Source organism: Falco cherrug, chromosome W (assembly GCF_023634085.1).
Source record: "Falco cherrug isolate bFalChe1 chromosome W, bFalChe1.pri, whole genome shotgun sequence".
Classification (NCBI taxonomy): domain Eukaryota; kingdom Metazoa; phylum Chordata; class Aves; order Falconiformes; family Falconidae; genus Falco; species Falco cherrug.
This window is the reverse complement of record NC_073719.1, coordinates 16,433,912-16,453,109: the sequence shown is the minus strand read 5'-3', so window position 1 is coordinate 16,453,109 and position 19,198 is coordinate 16,433,912. Positions and strand designations below refer to the sequence as shown.

The 19,198-nt window shown below is 51.7% G+C and overlaps 1 protein-coding gene across 3 annotated transcripts; it reads left to right on the top strand.

Annotated features, from left to right (window-relative positions):
• Window positions 1–862: 862 nt before the first annotated feature.
• On the top strand, window positions 863–10,727 carry LOC129734587 (ribosome-binding protein 1-like). Of its 3 annotated transcripts, XM_055698218.1 has the most exons (10): window positions 863–1,130; window positions 2,561–2,673; window positions 5,693–6,100; window positions 6,646–6,794; window positions 7,019–7,141; window positions 8,155–8,307; window positions 8,644–8,762; window positions 9,558–9,711; window positions 10,134–10,262; window positions 10,546–10,727. In XM_055698218.1, the coding sequence occupies exons 3-10, from the start codon at window positions 5,713–5,715 to the stop codon at window positions 10,582–10,584; spliced, it is 1,254 nt and encodes a 417-aa protein (XP_055554193.1). In that variant the 5' UTR covers window positions 863–1,130; window positions 2,561–2,673; window positions 5,693–5,712; the 3' UTR covers window positions 10,585–10,727. The 3 variants fall into 3 exon arrangements, with proteins under 3 accessions (XP_055554193.1, XP_055554191.1, XP_055554190.1); XM_055698216.1 differs by lacking the exons at window positions 863–1,130; window positions 10,546–10,727 and adding an exon at window positions 1,162–1,404 and having other exon boundaries at window positions 2,592–2,673; window positions 10,134–10,533; XM_055698215.1 differs by lacking the exons at window positions 863–1,130; window positions 10,546–10,727 and adding an exon at window positions 1,162–1,404 and having other exon boundaries at window positions 10,134–10,533.
• Window positions 10,728–19,198: the final 8,471 nt, after the last annotated feature.

Here is a 19,198-nt window from a genome sequence, read left to right as displayed (position 1 = left end):
GCAAGGAGGAGCCCTTGATGAGGACGACGACGAGCCGCTTTTGGGTGAGCTCAGCGCTGACTGAAACACAAGCGAAAAGCCCCAGCTCAAACCAGGCCGCTTTGCTTTTCTTGGAAGTCACAAAGCTTCGCTCTGGTGGGTCTCTTTGCATCAGAAACCCTTGTGCTCCCAACGCTGTGACCTGTGTGGGTGCCAAGTCAGAGCAGTCCGTCGCCGCCTGCCTTTGAATTCAAGGTTTGAACCGCGCAGTGTGGCCAGAGCGGGCACATGCTGCGAGAGGTCACGGACCACCATTTCCCTGGCCCTGCGGCTGAGCCAGCGCAGCCCGCTGCTGTGCCGGGAGCGGTGGGGACAGTGCCGCTCTGTCCCCACACAGCTGCCCAGAGCTCAGGGGAGGGGGCGGCCTGGAAGCGCCTGGGCTCCAGCGGCCGGCCAGAGAAAGCCCCCCCAGTTCTCTCGGGGGAAGTGACTGACATGTGCAGGGTTTCTCCTGCTCGGACTGCAACAAGTTTCCCAGGAAGCTCCCCAAGGCGTGGACGTTTGGGTCTGAAGCCCCCCGGGCCGAGAGCAGGCGCTGCCAGGGAGCTAGAGCCCGCGGCAGGCTGGCCGTCACTCAGCAGGCAGGTGAACCTGCTTCCCCGCGCCCCACTCCATCCACCTCCGCCAGCTCTTACTTCCAGCCTGCTCCCCCCGCCCCGTACCCCCATCCTTTCTCCCCGTGCGGCAGCTGCAGCAGGCGCGTACCAGCCTCCCGAGCCCCCGGCTGACGCGGGGCACTGGCACGCTCAGCCGGCAGCGCTGGCCCCGCTGCAGGAGGGCTAGTCCGCAGGCTGCAGAGGAGTCACTCGCTGACCCAGGGGAGGGAAAGCCCATTTATTTAGGCTGTTTGAATTTGGCACGCACAGAACATATCCCAGTAACGCACGGGAGGCTAAGGGGTTTGGTTTGGTTTTTTCTTTCTTCTTCTTCTCTACAGACATACAGGAAAACTCTATGCAACTCCCATGTACACACTGCACAAAGGAAACAGCTTTAAGCAACCACCGGTGAAACGTGGAAGCCTTTTAAGATCTCTGGAGCTGGCACAGGAATGCTCTCCACCCCCCATACAAAAGGCATTTCAGTTTCAGGTCAGACTGTCTAGGTGGTATTTCCATGCATTTCTACAGAATTAAAGAAGCTAACAGACAAAAAGCCCAGATCAAGCCATATTAGTCAGGCTGATTGGTTCTACCAAGTTAGATCAATAGTGATTATGAACAAACGGACCAAGTGACCAAAGACTGGGGCTGAGAATACCACTTTTTGAGATGTGGTTTCTTTTCACTGTACTACCCATAGAACTGGAGCGCTCTGATAGAAGTATCGGCATTAGTAGAAGCCTCAGAAGCATCTGACCCGCTAGTAAGTGTGTATTAGAGAAACGAAGGTAGTTCTAAATTAAACTATGTCAACAGAAAAGTAGTTGATAGAATCCCTCAGGCTGAAGGAGAACTCAAGGCACTTCATAACAAGAACATTGAACCTCTAGAACAAGTGAACCTTTAAATATTATTACTGCACCGTGAGTTTACAAGAGTGGATTAGGACTATTTCTCCAGAAAAATGTGTCTGTTTTATGTCTGTTTCACTTCAGGATTGGCCTTTATTAGTACTGCTCTGCAACTGCTAGCACTAAGAATGTAACCCAGTTTTTGTGCCAACAGGTTGTTTTAGCCTAACTTTCACTACAGGTTTTCAGTTCTGTATAAAGTGGTTACAGGGGAAACTGTTTCTGAGTTTGGCCATTTGACCAGCAGCCTCAAAAAGACTGACTGAATTTTGCTTTTTACAACTCGGAAAATTAAGAACAGGAACCAGTTTGTTCTCACACCCCCACCCCCTCCCCCCTTTCATCCCATGATACATTGACACTTTGCAGCGTTGGACCAACATTTTTGGAGACCTTTAGCGTTAATCCATTGGGGACAGTATTGGGCTGCTGGACAACCAATGCAGATATTAATAAACCAAGAGAAATCCTTAGATTTGATTTGTTGAGGGTCATTTGTACGTACGAGCTACATCTCCAAAATGTGCTTTATCCTACCAGACAGCTTCCCTGCAGTTAGTGAAACCCTTGCCTAGAGTGGTTGCTTTACATAACTGATCTGTTAAAACATGGGATGCCTGTAGAGTTGTGGCACTGCATGACATCTACACGGGACTTGCTTCAAAAGCTACGACCAGGGAGCCTCCTGGCTTCTCAGCAATGCAAGCTTGGGGCAGGTCCTCTGGCCCATTTGCTTGGCATTCATGCTTGATGCCTAAAAAAAGAGGCAAAACACTCAATGTGGTATTCCAGCATGCTAGTAATCGATCAAATGTACTTGGTAGTACCATTAGAAGAGGCCATCGGGTCACCAAGCAGGTAAGCCCTGCCTTAGCTTAGGCATTTGGATGGTTTTCTCTGACGTGTGTCAGAGCAGACATCTGGCTACACGCCAAATAGCAATGCAGAAATACCGGGGAGAACGTTTTCACTCCATCCGTGCTCAGACTGTTCCCCTTTTCGCTGCAGGCTCTCTCAGGAGCGCATCTCTCCTTTCTAGGGCTACCCTGGGTATGGCGGGTGAGGAAGCTACACGCAGGCAGGCTCCAATGGCTGACTCGGCTCCCGCTGGCTCTGGAGAGGTGGGTGAAAGAATCAGAGTGAGCATCTGGGCTGTAGAGACCAGAAAGGCTTTGCTGCTCCAAGGAATCAACAATGGATTCTTTTTTTGGAGATCAGGGAGCCCAACCCAAGCCGTCTGATGTGGAGAAAAGCTGAATTTCTTCAGGATTTCTTTTTTTTTTTTTTTTTTTTTTTTAACTGCCACCTGTGCAGCACAGCCTCCCTGGCTAGTTCCAGTCCACTGGCCAGCTGTCGTGTGAAGGCTGGCACTGCTGCACAACGACCCTGTCTGTCTTGCAGGCTGCAAGATTTTGGCCCAGTGCAGCAGGAGGAACTGAAGGAGGTCGGCACTCTCTGGCTACAAGCCAGGCCGACTGAGCATGAAATCTCTGAATGCTGCAGCAAGATGTTTACTCCTTGGTTAACGGTGTCTGACAGGCTGAACAGAACTTTGCTTCTCCACGTGGAGATGCAATGCCTTTTGAAATGAGTAATCACAACCACATCTCTAGATCAAGCGCATTGTTAATTCCTACTGTTGCACAGGGTGTTTGAGATCGTGTCTTTCAACAGACACAGGCTTGAACGTCCTCTGCCACAGCAGCAGCTCTAGAAGGAATCTAATGGTTTCTAGCCTGTATGGTGCAGATGTGCTGCTCTGCATGGCACAGCTGTGGTGTCACAGACACTGCCAAACCTGCTCTTGTCCTGCGCACAGTTCTAGTGCCTCTAAAATTCAGTCAGACAGTGTAAGTTTTAGCCAGAGCTCATTTGAGCTGCATCACAGGGCATTTCACTTGTGAAGTTCTCATCTCTCACTAGTATCTCAAAAACCCCAGCCATCCACAACCAAAAACCAAAGGCCAATCCAGCATCCAGCTGCTTTGGGAGGCGGCGGGAGCAGCTGACGGGGCTGGAGAGCATTTACCAGCAGTCAGTGATGCCCTTGCCCTAAGCTGGAGTGGCGAATTTTGATCTAAGTGTGACGCGGTGGCACTGTGAGGTCAGCAGCTCTGTTGGTACCAGCGCATTGTTGGGGTTGCCAGGTGAGGAATGCAGGGCGCTCAGCTCCGCCCCGGTCAGCTCCGGGGCACATTGGTCTGGCCCTAAAGCCCGCAGAAGGACGTGGGTACATGTTCTCTGGACCCTCGTTTCTGTTTGCTGCCAGGAAGAGGAAATCCATCCCTTTTCACCCTGCAGGTTAGGAATAATCCCTCTGTCCCGATGGGGACCATCCCAAAGTGATGCTGCGTTGTCAGGAGGGAGGGGGCTGGCACCAGCTGTGCTGGGATGGAGCTGGCTGAGGCCGCTGAAATCCCAAACGACTGGGACAGACCGGGATAGCGATGCCTGTAGTATCAGCTGGGATCTCGCGCGGTGCCCTGGTGTAGAAAGTTGGTCCTGCCGGGGGGAGGCTGGTTCCAGCTGGCGTTGGCAGCCTGCCCGCCTGCCGGCTCTCTGCTGCTTTGTCTGGGATGCTTGGCGAGGCGGGCAGGGAGAGCTGGGCTGCTGGCTGAAACAGCCCTCAACAACCCCCCTGGGGGTTGGAGACGACGTTTTCATTGCCCTGTCACCCCCTCGCTGCACCAGTGCGGATTCGGCTGGGAGTGAGTTCGCCGCTGTCGGCTGTGAGAAAGGGAAAGGCTCTGAGGTCTCTCCCTGTGAGCACTGAGGTTTTGAAAAGGTGCTGATCTCCTTAGTTTTATTCTTATTTTTGCCTCCTCCCTTTCCAGCCACTCCCTCCGTCCCCAGCCCACAACCTCTTAAAGAGGAAATTCAATGATGTTGACAGTTCAGCGCGGGGATGGGAACTCCTGATAGCCGAGGGCTTGATGCATTGATCACGAGAAAGCGCAGCCTGGCACCTCCTGGGGAGTGCCCCTGCGCAGATGAACTGCCTGACTGCAGCATCGGGGGGGTTGTGAGCCACGTGGAGGTGATGCCCATGGGGGAAACGCACGAGTGGGACAGCGGGGAAGAGCCTGGCTTCCAGACTCGGGACGGGGTTCGGTTAGCGATTAAGAAGAGTGGAGGCAGCAGCATCTTCCTCCGCGTGGGGCTGCACCCTGCCTGCCAGGTCTCAGACCAGGCAGTACAGTCTCCCTGCGGCTCCGTGTGTTATGGGTGGAGAACCTGAGCGTGGAGAGGAGGGTGGGAACGGATGCCCGCCAGTTAACAGCAGAGGTGGAAAGAGAAGCACCACATCCAGTGCTCCCTTTGCAAGTCTCCTTTCTTCCTGTGGGCATCTGCTGGGGAGATGAGATGGTTAATGACCATGCTTTTGCGCTTTGTTGGCTTGAACTCAGGCCTTTTCCTGGTGTTTGCATTGCAAGGAGATGGTAGCGTCTTGGTTCTCTGTGTGGCGTCTGTAGCATCATTGCTGGGGTGGTTCTCGTCACTGGAGGCTGGGAGCAGCGACCCAGTGGGATGTGGTCACTGCGTGTCCTCCCTGCCAGGCTGGGCAGAGGCCAGCAGTGCCGCAGGGTGCGGGTGGCAAAGGGAGGTGGCCAGGGCTGTTGCAAAGCTGGGGAAAGCTCTCCCGTGCATGCTTTCCCCTTCCAGGGGGGTGTTCTGTTCCAGAGCTGAGACCCTGGATGCACTTCCACCTGCGCCTGGGTGCAGAGATAAGGCCAGGTGGCCCAGGGAGAGCCCAGGTCTTGGCCAAACTGCACCAGGCAGTCTGGAAACGGGCTCTCTTACTGCCGCAGGGCTGCAGGGATTGCCCAGGGTCGTGCAAAAGCGTCCCATTGGACAAGGCATGGGCACTTTGCTCGTGGCTGTCTCTGATTGCATCCCTGGTTTTTTCTTCCCCCTCTTTGGTTCTTCTGGAGCTTGCTGCAGCCAGCGCAAGCAGCCCCTGCGGTGTGGCTGGAGCACCGTGCGCAGGCAGCGCAGCGGAGGAGCGCAAACCTGGGAGGGGGCGGGGGGTGTCAGCAGGTTGCCCACACAACACAGATGGACATGGGAAACTCGCTGCTCACAGAGAGGCCATTGCGCCTCTTTGTTTTCCCCACTAACTGTTGTTGTGGTGTCTTGCAGGCACAGAAGAATAAGGCAGGATGGATGTCTATGACCCTCAGATGCTGAATGTTGCGCTCTTTGGAGGTTTGATGGTGGTATCGGCCATCGGGATCTTCCTGGTGTTCACCTTCACGGAGAAGGTCCTCCGTCCTTCTGAGGAAGCCTTGGCCAAGCAAGGCAAAGGGCTTAAGAAGACTCAGCAGAAGGAAAAAGAGAAAAAGAAGAAAGAGGAAGCTGTTGAGAAAAAAGGAAAAGGAAAGAAACATCAAGAGAAACCTAATGGACAGGTCCCAGAGGCGCACCAAAGTGCTCCAGTGGTCCGCTGTGTCACCCTAAAGAAAAGCAATGTTCTTCCAGCCCATGAGGAGCAGAAGCATAATGGACCTGTCAAGAAGGTGGCTGCATCCAAGAAGAAGAGCGAGCCAAGTAAGGCCAAGTTCCTCTGCATATATCCCTGTCGGGTAAGCCGGCAGAGGGATCGGAGAAGGGCTGGAGTCATCTCGTTCCCTTAGCAAAGAGCTGGAACGAACCTGCCTGGTGAAAGGCAGGAGATGACCTTGCTGCTCTGCATCACTGGCACCGCTGCGTGGAGCGACAGTCCCCCAGCGAGGCTGTGTCACAATGGAGTCCAGCTTCTGATGCCCACCACGTCTCTGCTCCCTGGCTTTAGCAAAGCGTGCCCAGCTCCGTCTGGAATCGATCAGTGTGATGGAGGGCGGTGGCAGGGCGGCGGGAGCAGTAGCAGAGCCAGGCAGAGGTGGCAGCTGGCTCAGGGAACGCTTGTCTGTGGTGGGCGCCGTCCCCAGCGCTCGTCACGTTGCTTTCAGTTAGAGAGGTATCAAACTTGGCTGTGGACATCTGGGCGGTTGCTGGCGTGAAATGGCAGTTATGGGGTTGAAGTCAACTGAGGCGATGCTACTCAGCCCTGCCGTTGGCTCGAGCGCTCCCAACACCTCCTCTCTCCTCCCCAGCACCTGCGGACTCGGATGGGCCCCTCTACCTGCCCTACAAGACGCTCGTGTCCACAGTCAGCAGCACGGTGTTCGGCGAGGGGGAGGCCCAGCGGCTCATCGAGATCCTGACGGAGAAAGCGGGCATCGTCCAGGACACCTGGCACGCGGTAGGGCTGCCAGCAGCGCCGTGTCCACCAGGGCTGGGCCAAGCCTCCGGGGGTGCGGAGGGGTGAAGGCAGCCCGTTTTCGGGCAGGCTGTCCCCCGAGGGGCAGCCTTAGAGACAGGAGCTGAATTTTCCCTGGGGCAGAGGGCAGGACCCTGTGCGTGTGGGGTGGAGGGGTTGGATGCGGAGGTGGTGGTCCCCGCTGATGTGCCACCCTGCGCCGGCAGGCCAAGCAGAAGGGTGACCCTGTCACTGTCCTGAAACGCCAGCTGGAGGAGAAGGAGAAGCAGCTCGCCACCAAGCAGGAGGCTGCAGCCGCTGCCAGAAACAAGGTGGAGGAGCTGAGTCAGGTAAGTGCCGCGCAGCCCTCCCGGCACCCCTGGCACGGGCTCTGCGCCTCACGGCTCGCCGTGTGCCTCCCCCTCCCCGCGTCTTACCCGCCCTTGGAGGTGAAGCCCAGGGGTTCTCTGGGCCCTTCATCCATTTGCTGTTTTCTCCCCCAAAAGGGGAGGAGATGCCCACCTGAGCTCCTCTCCTGGGCCTGATCCAGCCCGGGGAGGCACGTGCCCTGTTGGGCAGCCGCAGCTGGAGGGGGCTAAAGCCGTGCCCGTAAGAGACTGCAGCTTTCTGCTGCTTTCCGGAGGACAGTAAAGCCCTTCTCATCTCTTGGCAGAGCCCCTGAGCTGAGAAGGTGTTGATCAGTCCCTTTTTAAGGAGCCTGGTGCTATTTACAGCCCCCTTGCCTGACTCAGCCCCTTGCCTCCACCTCTCGTTGGGTGTTGAAGTCAGAAGGGACCCCCGGCGCGTCGTGCTCAGCACCTCCTGCCCCGCAGCCGCCAGGACCCTGCTGCAGCAGGTCCATCTGCCTGCAGGCAGGAGAGGAGAGGGCGAAGCCACCCTGTGCACTGAGTGCTGTGCTAAGCCCCGGCCTGTGCAGGCAGCCCAGGGCAGCGGCACGGCATCACCCAGCCGGCCAAGAGAGCACCCCTGCCTTGGCAGGGGGCGGAGGGGGGGTGTGTTTGGTTTGTGGGGGTGTTTTCATTTTTTTTGTTTTCCTGCTTTGCCCCAGACTTGATGTGATGATATTGATCCTGGGGCCGGGGAGGGCAATAAAATTCCAGGCTGTCACGCCTGTCTCCTAGCTGGCCCAGTGTGGAACAACAGTGGCATCCAGTGGCCACTGAGCCCAAAGCTTAATGCAGGAGGAAATGGAAGTGCGGAAGGGTGTAGCTGGGCCTGGGGGCAGCGCCGAAAGGGTTACACTTCTTAAAGTCTTCTGAGCCAGGAGGCCACTTGTTTCGAGTCCCCTTAAAGCAGGGGAGTTCCTGCGCTGAAACTGACCGGGTGGCTTCTCTCCTCGAAGGAGCTGGCGGCCGAGCGGGCCAAGGCGACGGCCGTGGAGGGCAAGCTGAAGGAGCAGCTGCTGGCCCGCGAGCAGGAGATGGCAGCGGTGCAGGCACGCGTGCAGGCCAGCTACCAGGACCATGTCAGCGAAACGCAGCAGCTGCAGGGCAAGGTGAGCCCCACGCGGTGCTCTGCAGCTTCCTCCGCTGGCTGCCGGCTGGCCCTCGGTGGCAGCTGCCTGGTCTTTTGGAGAAGACCGAGGTGGACGAGGGGGCCAGAGCCTCGGGGAGGGGCGAGAGCCCTGCAGTGCTCCTGAGCCGTGGTGCTCACGCTAGAAGAGGGATGTGGGAGCATCCTCACGGGATGCAGCAGCCGCAGGGGCTGTCAGCATCAGCAGACAGCTCGCTGTGGCTTCCTTGCCCGTCCCTCTTGCCCATGGAGTGGGCTCCTCAGGGGAGAGCTGAGGGGCTGGCAGCGGCGGCATTAACCCCTGTTGGTCTCTCCCTAGATCCGCACCCTGCAGGAGCAGCTGGAGAATGGCCCCGACACGCAGCTGGCTCGCCTGCAGCAGGAGAACTCCATCCTGAGCGATGCCTTCTGCCAGATCAGAAGTCAGATGGAGAGCAAGTAAGACTAGGGGTGGGGGTGGGGGGCAGAGCCTGGGGCTGCCCTCTGGCAAGCCCTGGGGGGGGCTGTCCATCAGGCTTGGCCACCCCCTTTCTGGAGGGTGCTTCTACAGACGCCCCAGCTAGCTGGAGGTAGAGGAGGGAGTGAGGAAGAGATTGCCAAATGGCTTCTGTGGGCCTGGCAGGGGAAACAAGGATGCTTTTCCCAAGTGGAAGGGCAGGGGAAGCCCTCTCTGCTTTGGAGTCACCTGTGCTGATGCTAGCGGAGGGGGCAGAGGGGACCAGAAGGCGCTGCAGCATTTCTCCACACTTGGGAGAGCTTGTGCTCACCAACTTCAGAAGAAATGTCGCTGGCTCTTTGATGGGAGCGGTGCTGCAGAGAACCGAGACCTGCCTGGTGCATACAGAACAACCAGGAGCTAGGGAGAAGAATTTGGCGCTCCTTTTTGTAGAAAGTCTGAAATGGCTGGTGATTAACAGTGGTCAATTAATTACCGAGCAGACTCCAGCTGCTTAGAGTGCTTTCTCCTGTGTCTGGGAACACAGATCCTTGCGTCTTCTACTTCATGAGAAAGAAATGTCTCCTGTGATGGAAAAGGAGCTTTTGAAATTGATGTATCAGCTCCTTCCACCCCATCCCTGAAGGACCAGGCGTGTCCGAGGAGCAGGCCAACACAACCGTTGAGATGTTTCAAGCCCTGTTATCAGACCCACAGGAGGTTGTGTTCCCCCTGGGTAACGCCAGGGATGCTTGACTGGCCTGTGGGCTGGCATAACGCTGCTTCTGTTGGTGCAGGCAAAACGCTGAGGTGGCCAGGTTACAGGAGTGGTGCGGCAAGCTGATGAACGAGCTGTCTGAGAAGTCAGAGGTGCTGCGGCAAGAGGAGCAGCTGAGGAAGAGCCGGAAGATGAAAGTGGCGGCCTTGGAGAGGCAGATGGAGCAGCTGCAGGTCAGGCAAGCGCCTGCAAACCTGCTCCCGCCGGGTGTGAGGGTGGGGGGGGAAGCCTAGGCGGTGCACCGTGCTGGGTGGTAGCCTCAGGTGAGAGAGGAAACCCAGTGGCCCCTGCCAGCGGGTGCTCACGAGGACGTGGGTGCTCCCTCTCGACTCTGAAGCCCTTGGTGCAGGAGGTAGAGCTTGTGGCTTTGTTATTGTCACCGGGGTGTGGCTGGATTTGGGGGTTTAGGGGTGTTTAAAGGACACCTCCCAGGTAGAGCCTCTGAGCACGCCGCTGGAGCAGTGGCGCATCGCTGGCTTGTGGCCACCGAGGCAGCTCAGTGGAGACCTGAGGTGACCCCAGATGTTTTGGAGGGGGGAGTCGCCAGATGGCCAAGGGAGACTCAGGCAGACGCCTTCTTTTGACTCCCATGTAGGAAAAACTAGGAAAAAAAAAAAAGAACCGGGGCCAGGCAGCAAGCAAACTACAGGAGCGACTGAAGGTTACCCAGGACCAACTGGCCAAAGGGAGACTGAAGAAGTGTAAAGAACAGCTTCAGGAAACGGTACTTGTGGTGGCCGCAGCCATCCCTCCCCTTGGTGCTGGTGGAGGGCAGGGGGAAGCGCGTGTCAGGCGGTGGTTGAAAACCGGAGACAAGGTGGCACTTGCTGCCAGAAACCATCTGGGTGGCTTTTGGGAAGCTCTGGGAGCACAGGAGATGGTGGCCATGGTTCTCCCTTCTCAAAAGGCAGGACCTGGCCCATCTGTGAAACGCTTTGATGCTTGAGCTGCCACGAGAATAAGGTTGAGACCCAGTTGAGTAACCCACCTCTCTTTTCCTTCTCCAGGGGGAAGAGGACAGCGTGAAGGAAGGGACTTCAGTCTGACCAGTCTGTGACCTAGACCTTACTGTCACCTTACCAAAATGCCTTACACATTCCTAAAACGAAAACTAAAAATATATGCCTGATTTACTGTAGAAAAAAGTTGCAAGCCATTCGTGACCTAAAACCTAGTTTTGAAACTTAAAAAAAACCCCAGACACAAAAACCCAACCAGTAAACACTGCAGGTGTATGTTTGTAAGAAAATCGTCATACTGTTTTGTACAGCTACCGTTTGTTCCCAAGGGCACCGCACCGACCACATCGGGGCAGGCAGAACCCACAAATCTGTGAAAAGGGAAGACTCTGTTTGTACATCAACTGGTGAAATTTTTTTTTCTTTCTTTTTTTACTTTTTTTGGTTTGTTTTGGGTTTTTTTGTTTGTTGGAGTGCAAGAAGTGTGAAAGTGAGACCCAGCATGGAAGGAAGCCTCTCTTTGATGGGTGGCTCTTGGCACGTATCCTTTTGTGTATTTCTGGGTGTTGACGCACTTACAATGATGTAGTGAAAAGAGCTTATTCTTGCTTCATTTTCCGGGTTATTATTTACTAATTTTTTATTAAGTTTGCAAGCCAGCCAGGTGTTTGGAGTCACTGAAGAAGGACCCTGCTGTGGCTGGGAGCAGATCCTTTACTCCCCGCCTTGCTTGCTGTGCTGCAAACAGCCACCCCCTCTGTTTTTTCTCCAAGATATGCAAAGGAGAGAAGCCTTCCCTTCCAGCCACGAGTGTTCTCACACTGGCGGTGCACCCCGAGGTCCCCTGCCACGGGGTCAGGCTGAGCGTGGGGACAGGGCAGAGCAGCACAGCCTCGCCAGCCCAGCGCAGGCTGCTCCTGCTCTCTTAAGCCTCAGCGCACCCCTGAAATTCTGTCCCTGCGGGTGCTGCGTGGTGGTGGTCCTTGGGCACTGCCAGGCTCTTCAGCCTTCTCTCTCCCCTTCTTGTGGCTTTCCTGTTGAAACTCCACACAAACCCACCCTTTTTTCGCCTGGGTTTTCTTCTTTTTAAATGAAATTTTCAAGTTGGTTTATTGGGAAATGGCAGAGACCACATCACAGCTTGGTGCCTGCCTCCTCACAATAAAGCTGCTGAGCCCGGCGCTGACATCAGTGGGATTTGAGGAGCTGGTGGGGGGAAAAGGCCCCCAGAGTACCTCTGGGGTGTGTGAAGAACCAAGGCCAGGAAGGGGGATGAAGGCCAGACCCGCCTCCATTTTGTTCCCAGAGAAGTCTGCGTGTGCTCAGCCTCTATATTAGACACACCAGAGATTCCACGCAGGCAGGACTGGGTAGACACGTGTCCTGTCCCCCCAGCACTGCAGCTTTGGGGGTCACGATGGAGAAGGGATGTGCAAATCACACTTGGGCTCTGGGGTATGTGCGTGACCTGTCTCTGATCAGGCAAGAAAAAGGGGTCCTGCTGAATTCTGGCTGAGGGAATGGCAAGCTGAGAGCCCACCACCCACCCCCACCCCCACTGCCTGGTGATTAACAGTGGTCAATTGTAGGACAAGGCCTCAAGGACAAGAGTCCAAGTACTGATAGCCTGATGAATAGAGACTTGTTAGAACTTGTAGGGCACAAGCCCTGGGAACCAAGGAACAAGCTAACTGCAGACCCCTGAGCCGTCACAGTTGAGGAGGCAACCAGACGGACAGAGAAACAAGTAGCCAGATAAGGGAACGGATGGTGCCGATATGTAATTAAGAAAGCCACGTAGAAAGAAACTCCCTAACCTTGGAATAAAAATTATTGCTGGGTCAAGATAAACTAGCAAGTACCTATTGTTCTAACGGTGTGCCTTAAATGTCAACCAATCAGTGTTTTTTACGCTTAAGATTTAACCAGTCAGTGTGTAGTATGTAGAAGATAGAAACGTATATAATTGTAAGAAAATCACTAATAAATGGACAACTTGCTTGCATCAAGCTGCGTCCCGTCTCTTCATTCGCCGCAAATTGGTGACCCCGACGTGATCCGGTGAAGGATCTGACGTGGAGGGCTCTCGAATCGCCTAACTGAGCGACATGCAGCGAATCCCACAGAACTTTGAATGATCCGCTGAAAGGAAGCGGGAGCCGGATGGCCATAAATCCCTCCGGAGTTGAGAGGTGAGCTGTGGGAAATCCGTAATGGGGAATCAGGCTTCATCCCCAGAAAGAGACCTATATGTGCTTACAAAAGGTCTCCTTAACAAACATAAGAAAAGTATTTCTGGGCATGACCTTAAAGCAATGCTTAAGTGGGTGCAAGTAAATATGCCTGCAGTGACTGCAACTACAATTTTCATGCAGGAACTTTGGGACGATACAGGGGTGAAATTGTGGGATTCTGCGACAAAAGGCAATACTGAGTCCCACCGTCTGCTCTCTTCATGGAGAGTTATTTTTGAGACTCTGAAAGCACAGAAAGAAAAGGCAGAGGAAGGAGAGGAGGAGGAGTCGCAAGCTCCTATAGCCCTGTCCTTATCAGCGTCTAAATCACAGTGCTCTAAACCCCTGGGTGTTAACGCAGTGGAGTATCCGCCAGAAGACGACCCCTTTGACCTGGGACCCGTAGAGCCTGAACAAGAACCTGATTTATACCCTCCTGATCTGCGTGATGTGTGGGCAAAAATAAAGAAACAAGCCTTAAAGAAGGGGGATTTAGAAATGGCTAAAACTATAGTTGCTCCGGTCTTGTATTCTCAGGGTCGGGCAGGGGGAGCACGATGGGAGGCTCTTTCTTTTTCGGTTGTTAAAGAACTGCGCCACACGGTTACGGAACATGGTATTTCTTCTCCCTATTTTATAAGCCTGTTATCTTCTGTGTTTGATACTTATGTCATGACTCCTCATGATTTGAAATCTTTAGCACGATTGCTACTAACCCCGACTCAGTACACGTTATGGGAGTCGCACTGGAGAGGGGGACTGCCAGCACTCCTGCTCACGTATGTTAATCATAATGGTGCTGCATTAGCTGCACTGACAATAGAGCATCGTACGGGCACCGGGGCACGTGCTGATCCGGTAGCGCGGGCTCAACACTGCCCCCGTGCGGCGCTCGAGGCAATTAGAGAAGAGGCGAAAAAGGCTTTTTTCCAGGTTCCTGACGTACAAAAGCCGCAAAAAGCTTTGACTAACATCACTCAGGAGTCTCGAGAACCTTATATGCAGTTTATTGATAGACTAAAACAGGCTTTGGAACGTCAAGTAGATAATGCGGAAGCTCGGGATATATTGCTAACAAAACTAGCTGTTGAAAATGCTAATGCCGATTGTAAAAGGCTACTGAAGTCTCTTCCCAACCCGAACCCCACTCTGGTGGAAATGGTGGAAGCATGTAACCGAATCGGTACGGTTGACCACAAGTTTGAAGCTATGGCTGCTGCTTTTGCAGCGATGCATGCTGTGGGGAATTGCTATGGTTGTGGTAAGCCTGGCCATTTAAAGAGAAATTGTCTTGCTCGGGCTGCGGGGAATAGACAACAACCTCCTGGTCCTGGAGTTTGTCCGACATGTCGGAAAGGGCGTCATTATGCTAATCAGTGTCGATCTAAGTATGACTTCCAGGGGCAACCGATACAGGGAAACCGACCACCCAGCGCGGGGCAGCGACGCGTGCAGACACAAGTGCCACAGCTGACATTTCAACAAGCTCGGAGAGAAGCACCGACACCTCAAGTCTCTGTCCAGCAACCTCAGGCAGCGCCGGATTGGACCTGGCAACCTCACACACAGTAACACTGCTCGATTCCTCGGTTCATTTATTATCAACAAATGTCAAAGGACCATTACCCCCCGATACACAAGCTCTGTTAATTGGTAGATCTTCCACAACATTGTCTGGTCTCTTTGTTTTACCAGGTGTTATTGACTCTGACAGTGTGGACGAAATCAAAATCATGGCATGGACTCCGTTCCCACCTTGTACGATACCTCAGGGTAGTCGAATAGCGCAATTGATTCTGTTTCCGGCAAGGGTAAGCTCTCTTATCACGGATCACCCTCCACAGAGGAGAGGAGGTTTTGGATCTACAGGGTTCCCTCACATTTTGTGGGTACAATCCATTTCTCCACAGCGACCTATGTATCAGTGTACCCTTGTTTACAGTGACCAACAAATAGCACTAAATGGGATCACTGACACTGGAGCTGATGTCACAGTAATTTCTCAAGCCAAATGGCCTCCGCAATGGCCACTGACTAATGTCTCTCAGGCACTGGCTGGGATAGGGGGGGCCGGTAACAGTCGTCAGAGTTTGGAACTAATTCGAATTCAAGGACCAGAGGGACATGTGGCTTCTGTTAAACCTTTTGTGCTGCCTGTCCCTATGGTTTTGTGGGGACGTGATGTATTGTCACAATGGGGAATGTCTATCCGTACACATTTTTAGATAGGGCCATTGAAGTGCACAACACCCTAAAAATAACCTGGAAGACTGATGTTCCTATTTGGGTGGATCAATGGCCCCTTCCTTTGGAAAAACTTCGTGCACTTCAAAACTTAGTCTCAGAACAACTGTCCAAGGGACACATTGTACCTTCTACTAGCCCATGGAATTCACCAGGTTTTGTTATTAAAAAACAAACTGGCAAGTGGCGCTTGCTCCATGATCTCAGAAAAATTAATGATGCTATGGAAGATATGGGAGCCCTCCAACCCGGGCTCCCGTCCCCGACTATGATCCCTCGACACTGGCATCTAACTGTCATAGATCTTAAAGATTGTTTTTTCAGTATCCCGTTACATCCAGATGATGCCCCGAAATTTGCCTTTTCAATTCCAAGCATCAACATGCAAGCTCCGCTGCAGAGGTATCAGTGGGTTGGACTGCCACAAGGTATGAAAAATAGCCCTACAATGTGTCAATGGTACGTTGCAAAAATACTCAGTCCTGTCCGAAATGCTATGCCTACTGTGTTATTGTATCATTATATGGATGACCTTTTAGTGGCAGCACAACATCACGAAGTCATGGAGAAAGCTGTAGCCCTTGTCACAGATGCCGTGAATTCGGCAGGTCTCTCTATAGCACCAGAAAAGGTCCAACAGTTTCCCCCTTGGAAATATCTGGGCTGGCGAATAAGAGCACAAACTATTATTCCTCAACCATTGCAGATCAATACCAATGTAAGAAACCTGCATGATGCACAAAAATTACTGGGAACAATAAATTGGGTTCGACCACTATTGGGAATTTCTAATACAGACTTGGGTCCTCTGTTTGAACTACTAAAAGGGGACACTAATCTTTGTTCTCCACGTAATCTTAACCCTGAAGCAGATACATCTTTACAAAAGGTTGCCTCAGCTATCGCTTCTCGACAGGCCCACCGATGGGCCCCTGAACTACCTTTTTACTTGATTATTTTAAACCCTGCTCGACAGCCTCATGCCCTGATATTTCAATGGGACCTTCAGAACTCAGACCCCCTGTTAATTATTGAATGGGTCTTTTTACCTAACCAGCCTACAAAAACTATTTTGACACAACATGAAATGTTTGCCTCTCTGATTGTTAAAGCTAGATCACGCCGGTTAACCTTATCAGGGAAGGATTTTGTCTGTATTGGCCTACCAATAACAACAGTATACTTACAATGGCTTTATCGGCAATCAGACACCTTTGTTATGGCACTTGCCGACTATACAGGTGAAATAACTTCCCATCCACCTTCACACAAACTGTTTAACATTGACTTTCGTCTGATGTTAAAACCCAAAAGAAGCGAACAACCCTTACAGGCACTTACTGTGTTTACAGATGGATCAGGCAAATCACATAAATCTGTTCTCCTACGGTGGGATGATCAACGGAGACGATGGGACTCGGACATAGAGACAGTCTCCGGTTCACCTCAAATAGTAGAACTGAATGCAGTTGTTCGTGTTTTCCGAAGATGGAACGTACCACTCAACCTTGTTACTGATTCCGCTTATGTTGCAGGTATTGTTACACGAGCCGAAGCTTCTGTGCTGTGGAGTGTTTCACATTCACAACTCTTTACCCTGTTACAGGAACTTGCTTTCCTTTTGGACTCTCGATCTGCGCCTTATTTTGTTATGCATATTAGATCGATCTCACACCTCACTACCTGGTTTTCTTGCAGAAGGCAATCGACGAGCTGATCTATTGACGTTACCAGTTCAAGTACTGCCAGACCGCATTGCACAAGCTAAACTAAGTCACTCTTTTTTCCATCGAAATGCTGGAGCTCTTAAACGACAGTTTGACCTTCCTTCTCAACAAGCGTCAAATATTATTGCTGTCTGTCCTGATTGTCAAAAACATTCTTTCCCATCAGTTGCTGCAGGAGTTAACCCTAGAGGATTACAAAGCCTACAGTTATGGCAAACAGATGTCACACATGATTCTGAATTTGGTAACCTTAAATATATCCACTCTTCCATTGATACATTTTCAGGTGCCTTGTTTGCCTCTTGTCACACAGGAGAAAAGGCACGAGATGTTCGTAGACATCTAATGCGTGCTTTTGCTACTTTGGGTATTCCCTCAAAGATAAAGACAGATAATGGTCCAGCTTATATTTCAACAACTATAAAAACCTTTTTTGCCCTATGGGGTATAACTCATATTACTGGCATTCCTCATTCCCCCACTGGTCAATCTCTCATTGAACGGTCTCATCAGTCTCTAAAACGTCTATTGCAACAACAAAAAGGGGGAATGGGAATGGCTATTCGGGAGGAACGGTTACAGAAAGCATTGTATGTTTTTAATTTTTTAAATTGTTCTTTAATAGATAACAACCCACCGATAGTTTGACATTTCACTGCAAATACCTCCTTCGAGGCACGGGTTAAAGCCCCAGTATTGGTCCGAGATCCAGAAACAGGTAAAATTATGGGACCACATCCTCTTGTTACATGGGGAAAAGGTTATGCTTGCGTCTCCACAGAAAAAGGACCCAGATGGATCCCAGCAAAGAATGTACGACCTTTCCGTGAACCTTTACCGCAGACAACTGATACCGACACCGACCCTACAGAATGAAATAAAAACTGCGTGAGGATTTCTGTTTTGCATTAATGTCAGGTAAACAAATTCAGGATATAGCATCTAGATTTCGCTTTTTACAGCGCTTGGAACGGACAATATCGCCCTGGATTAAACCACTTAACAAAGGTAATACGTTTGGACCAGAGCAGATCCCCAACGCGCTGACGGCACCACTAGCAGATATTATCTTCCCTTACATCGACTTTCAACGACACTGTCATGAGCCAGATTGGACAGCGTCTCGATTTCTACAGTTATGTTGCTATGAACACGGACCATTCTGTCGACCGTGGATCAAGATTCATTGTGAACTCTGTGATCACGATCGCTGGCGAGTTGTAAGACTAAAGGACAGATGGGGTCATCGGATGTGTTCTGAGTGTAATAATCAAATATTAAGGTTTAATCATAGACAGTGGGCTGAATGTTTTATGGGAAAACCTCTTTTGGAATTAGAGGGAGTTATAGGGTTAGGTTCTGAGATTTTGTCAAACTTAGTGTTTGCAAATTTTTTATCATTGATTGAAAGCCTAGAAGTACGGGCTATTGCACGGTTGTTGTTTCAATATATTGCATTAGCAAGCAGAATTTATATTATTAACAAGAACATTATTGTAGGATTAGAGTGTGGACAATCAATTGCAGTGCCTCGGTCATGGACAGTACGACCAGAAAAATGGCTGGTTGTAAAAAGACGATGGAAAAAGAAAAGGAGAAACAAGCATTGTCAGTAATATGGATAATGATGTTCACATCTGGACCTTGGCCTATTGAAGGTAGCTCTTATCCCCCTTTTCTACCAAAGGTAAATGTTTGGGTCACGTTGGCGAACTTGACTGGACAGGATACTCTGTGTCTTGCTATGGCCACTCCGGATCAGCCTTTTTCCACCTGTCTTGTGGGCTTACCATTAGATGAATGGCCTGTATTAGGGACCTTCAAAGTCTTTTTCCACCCAAAAACGTATCAAAAAATGTGACAGACAATTAGGATGTATGGATACCCCATCTCCCATGGCCACTTTGGAACCACAAGAAATTGAACTCCTTGGTTCAGTAAAAATGGATTTTTGCATAAAATTTAACTACACGGAAAAGAATCAATCTAGGGCATGGGACGTTTCCCCTATTCATCCTGTTTTTAGAAGTGCAAGTATCTGGTGTAATTACACTGCTAACAACTTGTCTAAATCTAGCAATGCTCCGCTCTCACTACCTGCTGGAGTATTTTTTATTTGTGGTGATCGAGCATGGCCTGTCATTACTTCTCATATAAAAGGAGGTCCGCGTAGTTTAGGGCGACTTTCCGTCCTGACTCCTAACACATCTATGATTTTACAACATCGCTACTCTCGAAGGGCAAAGCGCGGCGTTCATGCATTTGCCTCCGATTGTGATGATAACATGCAATTTTGGTCTTTTGGCCAACGCTTTACTGCATCTCTTCTGTTGCCTGGAGCTGCTGCAGGAAAGGCTCTAGCGACATTAGATAAGCTTGGCTGTTGGCTTGCCAAGCAAACTAATGCCACAAGCAGTGCCCTGTCTGGTCTTTTATTAGATGTTGATAGTGTTCGCCACGCAACATTACAAAATAGAGCTGCAATAGATTTTTTGC